The sequence below is a fragment of the Xenopus laevis genome, chromosome 1S, assembly GCF_017654675.1.
Source record: "Xenopus laevis strain J_2021 chromosome 1S, Xenopus_laevis_v10.1, whole genome shotgun sequence".
Classification (NCBI taxonomy): Eukaryota; Metazoa; Chordata; class Amphibia; order Anura; family Pipidae; genus Xenopus; species Xenopus laevis.
In genome coordinates, this window is record NC_054372.1 from 22,177,334 (window position 1) to 22,191,634 (window position 14,301).

The window sequence follows — 14,301 nt, forward strand, 5'->3', positions numbered from 1 at the left end:
AGCTCCCTAACACAAGATAACAGCTGCCTGGTAGATCTAAGAACAACACTCAATAGTAAAAACCCATGTCCCACTGAGACACATTCAGTTACATTGAGAAGGAAAAACAGCAGCCTGCCATAAAGCATTTCTCTCCTAAAGTGCATGCACAAGTCACATAACCAGGGGCAGCTGGGAAATTGACAAAACGTCTAGCCCCATGTCAGATTTCAAAATTGAATATAAAAAAATCTGTTTGCTCTTTTGAGAAATGGATTTCAGTGCAGAATTCTGCTGGAGTAGCACTATTAACTGATTCACTTTGAAAATTTTTTTTTTCCCATGACAGTATCCCTTTAAAGGAGAAGGAATGCTACCAAAGCAGTTTATTGTCAATAGATTAGCCACAATAGTGCAAGCCATAACAATTTATTTATTCTGCAGAATGCTTTACCATACCCGAGTAAACAGCTCTAGCTCTCTCTGTTTGTTTAGGATAGCAGCTGCCATATTAGCTTGGTGTGACATCACTTCCTTCCTTAATCTCTCCCTGCTCACTCATAGCTCTGAGCTCAGATTACGGCAGGGAGGAGGAAAAGGGTGGGGGAGAGAGGAACAAACTGAGCATGCTCAAGCCCTTGCCCTGAAGGTTTAAGATGAAAGAAGGAAGTCTGATACAGAAGCCCATGTGTACACAATAGAAGGTGTTTCTTTTAACAGAGGACTCAGAGCAGCATTACTTTGAGTGTTTGTTGGTGTATTCATATAGACCTTTCTGATAAAGCTTACTTAATTTTAGCCTTTCCTTCTCATTCAAGTGCTGGTCTAAAATTTGTCTTAGAGCTAATACATCAGCCACTAATTCATGTTCACAGCCACTTGGCACCGCCAATTTTTTAGCCACTTGCCAGAGCCGTGCAACAGGCTAGTGAAGCACAGAAATACCCCGAAGACTGTCCCATAACAGGACTAACGCGGGTCAATTAATTAATAAACCAAGTTATTTTAATTTTCAGGCAATGCCACTTAGCACGGCAAACAACCCATTGTGCATATATATTGTATCTTGCTTTTACTCTCAGTATCATGTTGGGGCTGATGCAGTGGTACAAAGACTGATATTGGTGTAAGTATATCGGGACAGAGAAGTTCCAGTGGTCCTCCCCTCTTCATCTGCTACTCCTGGGACCATTCTCCTGCCCTGTACACCTCTATTGGTGCAGCAAGTGAATGTTGCCAGGAAGCCCAGGCGGAAGCGCTTGTTCATGAAGCAGTAGATGATGGGATTGACGCAGGCTGAGGTGTAGGAGAGCAAATGAATAAAGGAAATTGGCACACCCGATAGACTGATATCTGCTGAATCGGTGTCAAAGGCTCTCCAGGCATTGGCGCTGAAGACAGGGGTCCAACAGATGAAGAACAGGATGACAATGATGATCAGCATGCGGATGACTCTCTTCTTGGCCATGAGATTGGCGGCTGAGCTGTTGCTCCTCACTCTTTCAATCTTGGTATTGTGGGGGGTGGAGAACTGCTGCATTTCAAGCTTCTTCCTTTTCTTGGTCCTTTGAAGGTAGCACCCATCTCCATTTTCATACTGACTGCTGCTTATGCTGCTTGATCGCTCTGTATAGTAATAGACATGAAATAAAATTTAACAGAAGGTACTGACATGCCCCAACATTGACTCAACCCAAAGGTAAAGGGCTTAAAGCAACATTGTGCATGTGGGATCAAATCACTTTATATTTGTCCAGCTGGCTAGCTACATATCCACGTGGTTGCTCTCCAAGCCATACCCATCAGAAGTCATGTTGCTCTGATTGGATGAACATTAAGATCTCCACCAAAATCTCCAACTCTTGGACAGTCTACAAGAGCTGGCTCCCAATGGCTACTTTAGGATTTTGCATAGGCATTCCTGATGCATGTAGATGGATACAGGGCCTGGTGGTGATTGGAGGTATCAAGGGGAGCCAGACAAAATGTCATGCTGGGGCCTGTGGGACTCTAGTTATGCCACTGATGCTTCCTCTGTTCAAATAAACAACATGTACTGAATGCAGAAGCTTCCCATGTTGAAAAAATTAACATAATTAGCAAATGAGCTATGTTATTAAAGGGGTTGTTCACCTTCCAGTCACTTTTTCAATGTCAGTTGTATACTTTTTTCAATTGCTTTCCAACTTTTATTTTTTACTGGTTTTCCCAAAAGTTTAAAGGGATCCTGTCATCAGAAACATGTTTTTTTCAAAACACATCAGTTAATAGTGCTACTCCAGCAGAATTCTGCACTGAAATCCATTTCTCAAAAGAGCAAACTGATTTTTTTATATTCAATTTTGAAATCTGACATGGGGCTAGACATTTTGTCAATTTCCCAGCTGCCCCTGGTCATGTGACTTGTGCCTGCACTTTAGGAGAGAAATGCTTTCTGGCAGGCTGCTGTTTTTCCTTCTCAATGTAATTGAATGTGTCTCAGTGGGACATGGGATTTTACTATTGAGTGTTGTTCTTAGATCTACCAGGCAGCTGTTATCGTGTGTTAGGGAGCTGTTATCTGGTTACCTTCCCATTGTTCTTTTGTTTGGCTGCTGGTGGGGGAAAAGGGAGGGGGTGATATCACTCTAACTTGCAGTACAGCAGTAAAGAGTGATTGAAGTTTATCAGAGCACAAGTCACATGACTTGGGGCAGCTAGGAAATTGACAATATGTCTAGCCCCATGTCAAATTTCAAAATTGAATATAAAAAACATTTTGCTCTTTTGAGAAATGGATTTCAGTGCAGAATTCTGTTGGAGCAGCACTATTAACTGATTCATTTTAAAAAAAAAATATTTTCCCATGACAGTATCCCTTTAACGTACTTTTCTCTAATGTCTCAGTCTGGCAGCTCAGTGATCCAGGAGCAGATTCTGAACTGTTACAATTTGCTCCATTTAGTTGATACATTTCTCAGCAGTTTCTGTTGAATATTAGCAACTATTGTATCAATTCTAACAGCTGCCTCTAATTAAACTCATGGATTCTGCTCAGCAGGGACAAACATAACAAATGTATCAACTAAATGTATCAATTTAGAAAAGTCAGCGACCCCCTCCCTCCTGGAGCTGCTTTGGAAGGTGAAAAAATTAAACTTGACGCTTCAATATTATAAAAACTGCCACAAATTGAAAAAAGAAAGTCATTGGAAAATGTTGTTATTTCTGATGAATAATCAGAAACCAACTGAACTGAAAAAAAAAGTGTTTGAATGTGAACAAACCCTTTAAGTATGTTCAAGGAAGTACACCCGTGCTGTATATACGTTTATAGTATAGATGGGTCAGGATACAGAAATGCGTATCTCCATGATTTCATTCAGCCCTTGCAACATCTAGTTATGTTTGCTTTTCAATATTTCATGTTTATATACAGTAGTTTCATTACTTATTACATATTTCTGAATCCATATTTTCCATGTAAATCAAGCACCGTCTCCAAAGTGTCCAAGAAGCTCAGAAAGGACATCCAGCAATAAAGCTTTGCTAAGTGGGAAAACAGACAAATCTGGTTGTCCATCCTTAATCTGATGTGTTCCTCAATCAGAAGAGATGCATATTGCACAGTGAATGATAACTGGCTTATTGTATGGGGCTGTGCCTTCCTTTATTACATATGAGGGTGCAACAGCTTTTTTCGTTCCTGTGTGGACCTTCAGAAAAAGGAGAACTAGATTTCTTTTGGTATTTTTTCACATTTCACTTTAACTTTAAACAATTTAGAGTTAGTATGATTCAGTTATAGGATTCGTTGATATCCAGAGAGCTCTGAATTGTAGGCCATCTCCTACAGACTACATTTTAAGCAAATAATTATTTTTATTCTTGATATTTCTTTTTCTCTGCAAAAAAGCCTATTGGGTTTATTAAGGGGATTAGTTATTAAAGTTCGAATGCAAAAAAAAACGTGAAAAATGTACTATAAAATCACACTTTTCGTGCATCAGATGTGAAAAATTCAAATTTTTCTCGCGATAATCCAAAAAAGTTTCGGTTTTCATGCAACAATCTGAAAAGTTGCGGTTTTTGGCAATCTCAATTTTACGTGTTTTTTTATTGATAAATAAGGTTAAATCGTGGATTCTAGTTTGGGCAGACTTTTTCTATTTAAAAAATCTGAAAAATTCGGATTTTGATAAATAACCCCCTCACTGTTGCAAATGTTATGTTACAGCAGAGTTATTAATATCCAAATTACAGAAAGACCGCAGGACTCAAACATTCCAGATAATAGATCAAATGCTTGTATTCATGAAATGGAGCAGCAACACAATATATAACACAATATATATATATTTAGATGTCAGATCAACATACTCAGGTCAGGGAAATTTTACAATATCACATTAGTGGACAGTTATTAAAACGGGATGTTAAACTTTAGAAAGAAAGAGGGTGCAGAGGAAAAGAGAGCAAGAGAGGTGGACAAATTGAGCAGCAACACAGTATATATATATTTGTATGTCAAACCACATCTGATGGGTCTGCATAGGCCCCATTAACATTCAATGAGGTCACACTTAAAGAGCATGTAAAGGCAACAAAATAAACATTTTTTACTTTCTTTAATGAAAAAGAAACCTATCTCCCATATACTTTTATTAAAAAATGTGTACCGTTTTTATAAGAAACCTGACTGTATGCAGTGAAATTCTCCCTTCATTTACTGCTGTGGATAGGAATTGTCAGATGGTCCCTAACTGCTGAGCAGGGAAACAATCATACTTATGAACAGCAGGGGGAGCCCCCGCCTTACTTACCAGCCATGCAGAACTCAAGCAGCTTTGTTTATGATGATCCCTAAGCAGCCCAGACCACACTGAGCATGTGCACTGTCTTAGTCTTGTAAAGATGTTTAACAAAGTTACAAGATGGTGACCCCCTGTAGCCAACTTTGAAAGCTTAAATCATTTGTTTGATTAGGCTTGTGGTGCAGTAAGTTCATGTTTATATTTAGTATACAAAATACAGCATTTCTAGCCTTATTCTATTTTAGACTTTACATGCCCTTTAAAGGGACATCACAGAAGTGTTACTGCATCACTTTAGTTTCATGAGAGATCACAATGGGATTCACGCCAGGGAAACAAAGCATTCAGGATTTTTGGGTGCAGCCAATAAACAACTGTAGTGATGCAGGGGGTATAAAACACAGACATAATCAACTGTACAGCAGCAGCACATCTTCAGAAACACTTCATTTTACCTTTTCTTTGACTGACTTCAAACTTGATCCCCTTGTAAAGCTCCATAGAGATGAAGCCATATGCTATTGTCATTATAATCCCTGGAACCAGGAACAGGATTAGCAGCAAGAAAACATACCTAAAACACACAGACATAGCAACACGATTATTGTACAGATGCATTCCTTGGAAAGGAATATATAATATATAATATATTTATAAAATATATTTTATATTTATAAATAAACACATACATGAATGGACCTTTACTAAACAACAATAATCAGTGTACAGTTGTATTCAGCTCTAGCTGTGCTGCGACCAAAAATGATGTGCAAAGCTGGACACACACACAGCTGAACTCTATCTGTCTCTCTGATATTTTCCTGCAAGCGTTACCTGAACATTTGGGGGTGCAGACTTCTGCTACTGTTTAAATATTCTTGGAAATAGCAGAAACAACAATCTCGCATATTTCCAGCCTTGTGGGAGTTAGGAGGGTGCTAAGCAAATATTGGAGCACAAATATGGCGGCTTGAAAGCAAAATGTCTGAAACTCACTTTGAGGAGTTTATTTACTATACTTCCGGTTGGGCTTTTTGGGGCAAAACTCAAATTTTTTGAGTTTTTTCTTTCAAAAAGGCAGAATCCGAAAACCAGCCATCTCAGACCTGCCGAGGTTGTGTATAAGTCAATGGCAGAGGTCCCTATCCTATTTTGAAAAAAATCTAATATTTTTTGCTCAATTTTATCGAGTTTTAACCTGAATCGATTAAAGTGAGCTTTATTAATAATAAATAAGGTCAAATCGTAGATTCTAGTTTGGTCTGACTTTTTTTATCTAAATTATTTGATAAATACTGAGTGTTAGGTACAAAAATGGAGACTGGGTAATTCTCATGGGAAGGGATTGCTTCATATTTATACAAGGAAATCATCTCATCCCCATGATTACTACAGAACCTAGGGGCAAATTTACTTATTGTCGAATATCGAGGGTTAATTGCAGTTGCTGGTAAAATAGACAATAAAGTGATGAATGAAAACCATCAGCAGAATTGTCACATGATTCACACTTAAAAGCAAGGGATGTTCTTCTAATAAAAATCACTCAAATTATTGCCAAGTAACAAAATTCTTCAAACAAAAATATCCTTAGTAATGGGGAACGTTTATGGCCAGTTAAAAGTCAAAGAAAAACAGGATAAAGTCCTCATAACCAAGGGGCAAAACCAGAACTCAAACCATCAAAAATATCCTGTCACTGAAAACGTTTGTATAAAAATAGAATTTATTTTTAATTCGAGGTTTCATCTGAAAATACACAGGTACAGACCCCAATGCATTTTATACCTACCGGTATTTATTCATAGGCCAATAAATAAGTACCAGGAGGTATGAAACACATAGGGGCATATTTACTAGTGAATTCAAGTTGTCGAATTCAAAAACTTCGAATTTCGAAGTAATTTTTGGGTACTTCAACCATCGAATAGGCCAAATTCGACTTTGATTCAAATTGAAAATACTTTGAATATTCGACCATTTGAAAATCGAAGTACTCAGCTATCCACGTGCAACTGTCAGCAATCATCTGACACTTTGCAATCTATATCAGTGGTAGATCCTTCCTTGAAGGTCATTATTGGCATTTTTTTCAATATTTTAATTAGTATTTTATTAAAACTATGCATTATAATTATGTCTGCACTACACAATGGCTTGCATATCAGAAATGAGTGGAAAAATGTAATTACAGAAGAGGAAGATATGTGTTTTTTATGTACATGAAAACATTAATAAAACATATATGATATTTAAAGGGGTTGTTCGACTTCCAAACACTTTTTTCAGTTGTTGTTTTCAGATTATTCACGCAATTATTCAATTGCGTCCCATGTTTTATTTTTTACTGTTTTCCCAAAATTGAAGTTTAAAATTTAATGTTCGTGTCTCTAATGTCTCAGTCTGGCAGCTCAGCGATCCAGGAGCATCTGAACTGTTACAATTTGCTCCATTTAGATACAATGAGTTGATACAATTAGTTGATACATTTCTCCGCAGTATCTGTGGAATATTAGCAACTATTGTATCAATTCTAACAGCTGCCTGTAACGGAAAAAAAATTCGGACGATATCATGAAAAATTCATGAAATTCGAACATTTTCACGCAAAATTGAGCAATTCTAACCTTTTCACGAAAAAATTGTGAAAATCGGAAATTGCCACAGGCGAATTTTCACCGGCAAATTTTTGCGAGAGATTCGCAAATTTATTTTTCGTGAAAACGGAAAGTTCACGGAAAATTCGTGAAATTCGCTCGTTTTCATGAAAAATTTGTGAAATTCGGACGTTTTCATGAAAAATTTGTGAGATCCGAACGTTTTCACGCAAAATCGAGCAATTCGAACCTTTTCATGAAAAAATCGAGCATTTCGAAAGTTTTCACGAAAAAATTATGAAAACCGAAAATTGCCACAGGCGAATTTTCACCGGCGAATTTTTGCGAGAGATCCGCAAATTTATTCGTGGGATTCGCCGCAAATTCGTGTCTAGTGAATTTATTCGCCCATCACTATCAGCAATCCCCCCTCCTAGAGCTGCTTTAGAAGGTGTAAAACAAAACTTTACAGTTTAAAACATTGACAAATAATAAATAGAAAGTAATTGGAAAAATTCTTTATTTCCGGTGAACAATCTGAAACCAACTGAAGTGAAAAAAGTGTTTGAAGGTGAACAACCCCCAAAAGCAAGATTCATATTTCTAGGGTCGGCAGCAATAAAAAAGACCAATTTAAATGCCAGGCTGGAATGAGGCAGAATGGATTGACCCATTACAAATTTTACCATTGTCTCCAAAAAATGTGATTCAGCTGAACTTTGATAAAGAGTTAACATATTGCGTTGGCTAAATGAGAGAGTCAGTTATATAATATATTCTGGTTTGGATGGAATTAATTAAGGGGCCACTCAGGGCCATAATAGGTTTGTAGACTCACAAAGTGTTTGGCTGCTGTGTCTGGAATGAGAAAACATGTATGAAACAAATGGCCTGCGTCTCTCCTGCAGCGGGACAGAGAGAGAACTTGAAGAATCACATTAACAACTATTTAAACTAACTGGAGGGGAGAAGTGAAACGATCAGGAAAAGGCATCAGTCCGAAGCATCGGCAATTTAAATGAGGCAAAACAAATGCAGCGTAACCAGAACCAGCCCAAATGGGAGAGGAGACTGTAGACATTTCTAAACTGTAATTAATCACAATAAGAAAGTTGCACAACTATATATATATTTGGCCTATTTAGAAAAACAGGTATAGGATCAGTTATCCGGAAACCCATTATCCTGAATGCTCCGAATTACGGGAAGGTTGTCTCCCATAGACTCCATTTCAATCAGATAATTTATTTTTTAAAAACACTTTCTTTCTAGTAACAAAGTAATGTCAAAATAAGGATTCATTAGACCTTAGCTGGGAACTAGTATAACAAAAAATACTCGATCCAAACTAAGATATAATCCTTATTGGTGGGGAAACAATCCTATTGGGTTTATGTAACGTTTAAATGACTACGGGATGATCCAAAATATAATAAATATTTCACATCAAATGAGGTCTGCAGCCAAGGACTTTACATAGACTGTGCCCTGTGATCTGATTTGTGGTCCTGTTGTCGCCACCCAAGTGCAAATGGTCAGAAGGGTGTAGTCTTGTCTATGTTCAGCTTTGGGTGATGTGTATTGTTCTATAGAGAGTTAGTTTTGGGAGAGGAGTATAGTGCTATAGACAGTTAGCTATAAACAAATGCTTAGGAGACACTTACCCATCTCCCATAAGTCAGAATCATTGATTACAGAAGGTTTTTTTTTTATTTTTACCAAGGAACAAGAAATTGTACTGAAGGTCCAGGAGGTAAATGAATGTGATACCGCACATACCTTCCATTATCTCAATCACCTGACAACATAATGGATCATGTTTATTGCTTTTTATAAAATGCTGTTGAAACAAATAAATATCCCCTACTCTGACACATACAGACACATAAATAGAAACGGAATGGCTTGGAGAAGGTACAGCTGTATATTGATCGATTGTCGTGGTCGAGTAATTTGCAGAAAAGATCGCACCAAGCAATGAATGTGACACAGGTTTTCACAATATTCTGTAATAGCTGAACAAAGAGAAGAATAAATGCTGCTGCAGTTTTACTTTGACTTCTTGTAGGACATAATATAAACCTGCTACATTGGCAGTAGTGTAAAACTAAAGTCCCCGTTCTCTTCCTTTACAGGCCCTGACCTTGTAATAGCCAACAAATAATGATTTTATTTGGAGATTATGTTGCTGTCCAATTTTTCTAAGTAAGGTATGGAGGTGGAGGAACGCTTAAGGATCATGCAGCTCTCTCTCCCTTGAAGGATGCTGGGAGTAGCTGAAAGTAAGAATATCTACTGTATATATATATATATATATATATATATATATATATATATATAATATATATATATATATATATATATATATATATATATCCCATCTGCTTCTGGCTTTGTGTACTAGCACTGTGTTTGGTCTTAAGTTACCCTTTGCAGCCAATTAAACCATCTTTAATGTCCACAGTCAAATTGTGATCCTTTTGGCAGCAAATATTGGATCTTTTAAAATTTATCCTAACTCTAAACACCCCAAAAGATTACGGCTTATACCCCAGGCAAACCCAAAACTGTAGAAGGTCTAACTAAGGTAAGAGTGACAGTTAATTAAGGATGCACCAAATCCAGGCCCTGGTGCAGCACCCTAAACCCTCAGCAAATGGGAGATATCAGTCCTTCAAACCAACGAATCGCACACCCAGCAGAACTCCAGGCAGCGGTAAAATTTCAGATAGCTTTTATTACACCAACATATTCAGTCCTAACGCGTTTCGTGTGTTCTCACACGTAATCATAGGCATCCTATGAGTGGAGTCGTGTTGAGTGTGTGCCATTCGTTGGTTTGAGGGATAGTGATAAACTTAAAAAAAATCACAAGTAAACTGAAATACACATGCTGCATACCAAATCTGCATGGGTTTTTTTGGGCTTATTTATTAATACACTTTCCCAAAAACTTTGTTTGTGTGAAAAAATCGCGAAAAATCAGATTTTCATGATTTTTTCCGGATTTTTCACCCGAAAACTCTGAAGGTCTAACTAACGTAAGAGTGACAGTTAATTAAGGATGCACCAAATCCAGGATCCAGTGTGGGGTTCAGCCAAATACCAGCACTTTTTGAGGAATCCTCAAGGGTTTAACCCTTCTGAATTTTTTAAAAAAACAATTCTTCAAGATTTATTAAACCCAGAGGATGGAAAAAGTCTGAATCTGAAAATCCGGCATCTCAGACCTACTGAGGCCCCTATACTATTTGGAAGTTTCTGCTTTGGAATTAGCCCAAAAATCCGACCATTTCTGACTTTCCGGGCAAAAATCCAAAAAATCTGGCCTTTCCGTGTTTGTCCCTGATCCGATTAAATCGTGATTTCTTAATAATAAATAATCCAATCGTGGATTCTAGTTTGGTCGGACTTTTTTGATTAAAATAATCAGATAAAATCGGACTTTGATAAATAAGGCCCCCCCAAAGTCATGTGACCTTATAGCTCTTGACACCTGAACATGACAATTGTATGTGTGATGGTGAGGCAAGTTTTGGGTTTTAAAAAATTTGGGTTTTTAGGTTTAGTTTAGTAGTCATCCTAATCTCTTGGGGAGGATGCATCATACCCAAAAACTATGAATTTGTTGCCTACATATGCTCTTCATTTCTTGTCCTAGACAAAATACACACATTTCTTTCCAATTGAAGATTGCAGGGATAGTGATAAATAAAAAATGAAATGGAGCGTCCCAACCTCCCTGCCAATTGATTAGATAGAAATTTCAGTAGAAAAATGTAATCAATTAAACAAACTTTCACAGCGAAAAAGTTGTAATTTCTACAAGCTCACCAAGTAGGTGACTTGGTTCGGGTGCTCATGCCCTGAACCCTCCGCTTTACACTATTTCTCCAAATAATAAGAATGTGGGTCACTCACCGCTCCTGTTTGGTGGCCCTGGTGCAGCGCCCTAAACCCTCAGCAAAGGGGAGATATCAGTCCTTCAAACCAATGAATGGCACACACTCAACAGGACTCCAGGCAGCAGTAAAATTTCAGATAGCTTTTATTACACCAACATATTCAGTCCTAACGCATTTCGTGTGTTCTCAGCTTTTATTACACAAACATATTCGGTCCTAATGCGTTTCGTGTACATTTGAGAACATATGTTTCGTGTGTTCTCACACATAATCATAGGCATCCTATGATTACATTTGAGAACACACGAAACGCATTAGGACTGAATATGTTTGTGTAATAAAAGCTTTTCCATCCTTGGGATTTAATAATTTCCAAAAAATGTGTGATTTTTTAAAAGTCTGATTTGATATAAAAAAAATCATGAATCATTCGTGATTTTTGCATTCAGAGTTTAGTAAATAACCCCCCAGTATTAAATTCATATCGATACAATAAGACGCTGATCTTACCACGACTGCTGAGTGAGGTCACTGGGCCACAGAAGACGACACATGTTTGTCGTCTTATTCTGAATCTTGTTCAAAGGAACCAACGTGCTGTAAATTGGGTACGGAGACATGATGGCAAACGAAATACACCAAGTGGCAGCAATCACCTTCAGCGCGTGGGATTTAGTCTGCCAGACTCGTGACTGCAGGGGCTTACATATAGCGCTGTATCTTTCCAGAGATATGGCAACCAGGTTAAATGTTGACACACTCACGGAGATGCCTGTGCAGGGACACAAAGAAAAATAAATGTTTCCGTTATGAGTACTGGAAGGCTATGAAGTCACAAATGACACTATTAAATCCCATTGTGTGTCTCTCTTTCTCTCTCTATATTTATATATAAATAGGAAATAATGTAGGAAATAAGGGTATATGAAGTCACATAGAGTTTCATGACTTTTATAAAGGTCACACAACTCCAAAATGACTAATAGCTTTACAATTCACAATATTATTTCTTATATACAGTATACTGTATATATTTATTGCTTAAAAAGTAGAAACACGAGCTAATAACGTTATAGTATATTCAGGGCACCCAATGTCTGTGTATATCAATGCATGTGATGTCAATGTAATGTTCAAATCCCACCGCAAAATCAATGTAAAGAAAAACGAATGATCATATAATACAAAGGTGTGCCTATAGCTGAGTCTGAGTACTAGACAGCTCAGACAAACACAAGTAGTTATATAGTGAATAAAGTTGTAAAATATGAGGATATTATAAGTAGGGATGCACCGAATCCAAGATTCGGTTCAGGATTTGGCAAGGATTCGGCCTTTTTCAGCAGGATTCTGATTCGCCCAAACCGAATCCGTAAAAAATGTTTTCCCCTTCCTACCCCTTCATATTCGGATTCGGTATTTTGCCAAATCTTTCACAAAGGATTCTGGGGTTTGGCCGAATCCAAAATGGTGGGTTTGGTGCATCCCTAATTATAAGTCACCGAGTTGACCATATAAAAGCACGAGGCCGGGTGCTTTAATTAAGGTCATGGAACTATGAGGTTACGTCCCCATATTTTACAACAAGGGGTACTTTACTTATTATAATACACAAGTTTTAGTGAGTCATGTGACAAAAATGACATCACTACTCACCGTTTATAACTGATGACATCACTAGTCACCGTTTATAAGGATATAATTGCCAAGATATTCATGGCTTTTGTGTATTATACTGAAATATTCAAAGGGAGATCTCCAATATTATGATATGTGTCAACAATGAAAAATATATCAGTCATAGGAAAGGTGGAAGCCCACCATGAAGTGTAAGCCCTCTAGGTGTGAGGGTGGAGCATAGACCCTTAAAAGAACTGAGGCTGAAGGAGTCCAGACAACTGTGTGGCACTGGGACCTCAATGTCCTTGTAGTGGTGGACCCTGCGCACGGGATGAATATTCCAGAAATGGATTAATGTCAGAAATTCAAAATCTGACCTGCCAAGTCTTCTAGTTTCTCTTCAGCCAATGATTAGCTTTCTGACATGGATGTTACCCGTGAATAGTGAGAACACAATGTATTGGGCTAAAAGAAGACAAGTAATTCCCATGTCTAATTATTATGAGTATTGACTAGAGGAGAACAAAAAATATCAGGCCTACTAAGCCTCAACCAGACATGTTACTTGATCAACATACACCTCAAGGTTTAAATTAACAGCAGTGACCCTAAATATCTGTCCGCTTTATCTATAGGAATGTCTCAGTCCTTTTATTGGCATTTAATGAAGTACACAGCCGTCCATGGTAGAGAAGTCTATAATGGAATAACCCTTGTTAAGCTGGCCATAGATCTAAAGATCTTTAAAAGATCCGATCGTCTTCGTGAGACCACGATTATCTCAAAACGATCGTACGAACTGTCCATCAACTAAAAATTCAGGTGCAGGTAGCTGCCTGCTTGGCCCTGCAGACATAGATAGATTGCACTGGGACCCATAAAGATTGATTAACCTGGGCGATCAATTTTCTGACAGATGCCGGCCGAAAAATCGTAAGATGTACGATCGTTCGAACCCAACTAACCGCAAGATCATTTCGAAGGATTGGTCGGACTTCGCTAAAATCGGTCGTTCAGCAAGAGAAATCTTTGCGTCTATGGGGACCTTTGGATGGAAAAAACAATCTTTTGTATGACGAGTAGCCATTTATACAAGTACAATGAGCCCTGAGCAATTGTTTGTATTGACAGGTAACATTTTGTTGATCTAATTATATGACAACTTTCCACAAACACTCAAAGACAAATGAAATGACTAACATTTTAATTTGCTTCATCTTGTTGCTCATCTTCGTGCTATTTTACAGATCAATATTATAATTCTGATAAACTGCTGCCCCAAAATGTTTTCTTCCCTCAAGGTCTTACTACAGATTGATAAAGAGTCGATATAGTTCATTTCTTTCTTGAGTTTACGCCTCCTGTTGTGGTTGATAAAGTATTTTCTGGTTTTGAAGACGTTGGCTG

The 14,301-nt window shown here is 37.7% G+C and overlaps 1 protein-coding gene across 1 annotated transcript in view; it reads right to left on the minus strand.

The window, feature by feature from the left end:
- Positions 1–1,038: 1,038 nt before the first annotated feature.
- The window catches only part of LOC108706559 (cholecystokinin receptor type A), a 28,151-nt gene continuing 14,888 nt past the window's right edge, over positions 1,039–14,301 (minus strand). The window contains exons 3-5 of the mRNA XM_018243082.2: positions 11,785–12,046; positions 5,228–5,346; positions 1,039–1,605 (exon numbers count right to left, since the gene is read on the minus strand). Of these exons, the coding sequence (XP_018098571.1) occupies positions 1,064–1,605; positions 5,228–5,346; positions 11,785–12,046 (923 nt within the window). The 3' untranslated portion in view covers positions 1,039–1,063. The remainder of the gene's footprint in view (positions 1,606–5,227; positions 5,347–11,784; positions 12,047–14,301) is intronic.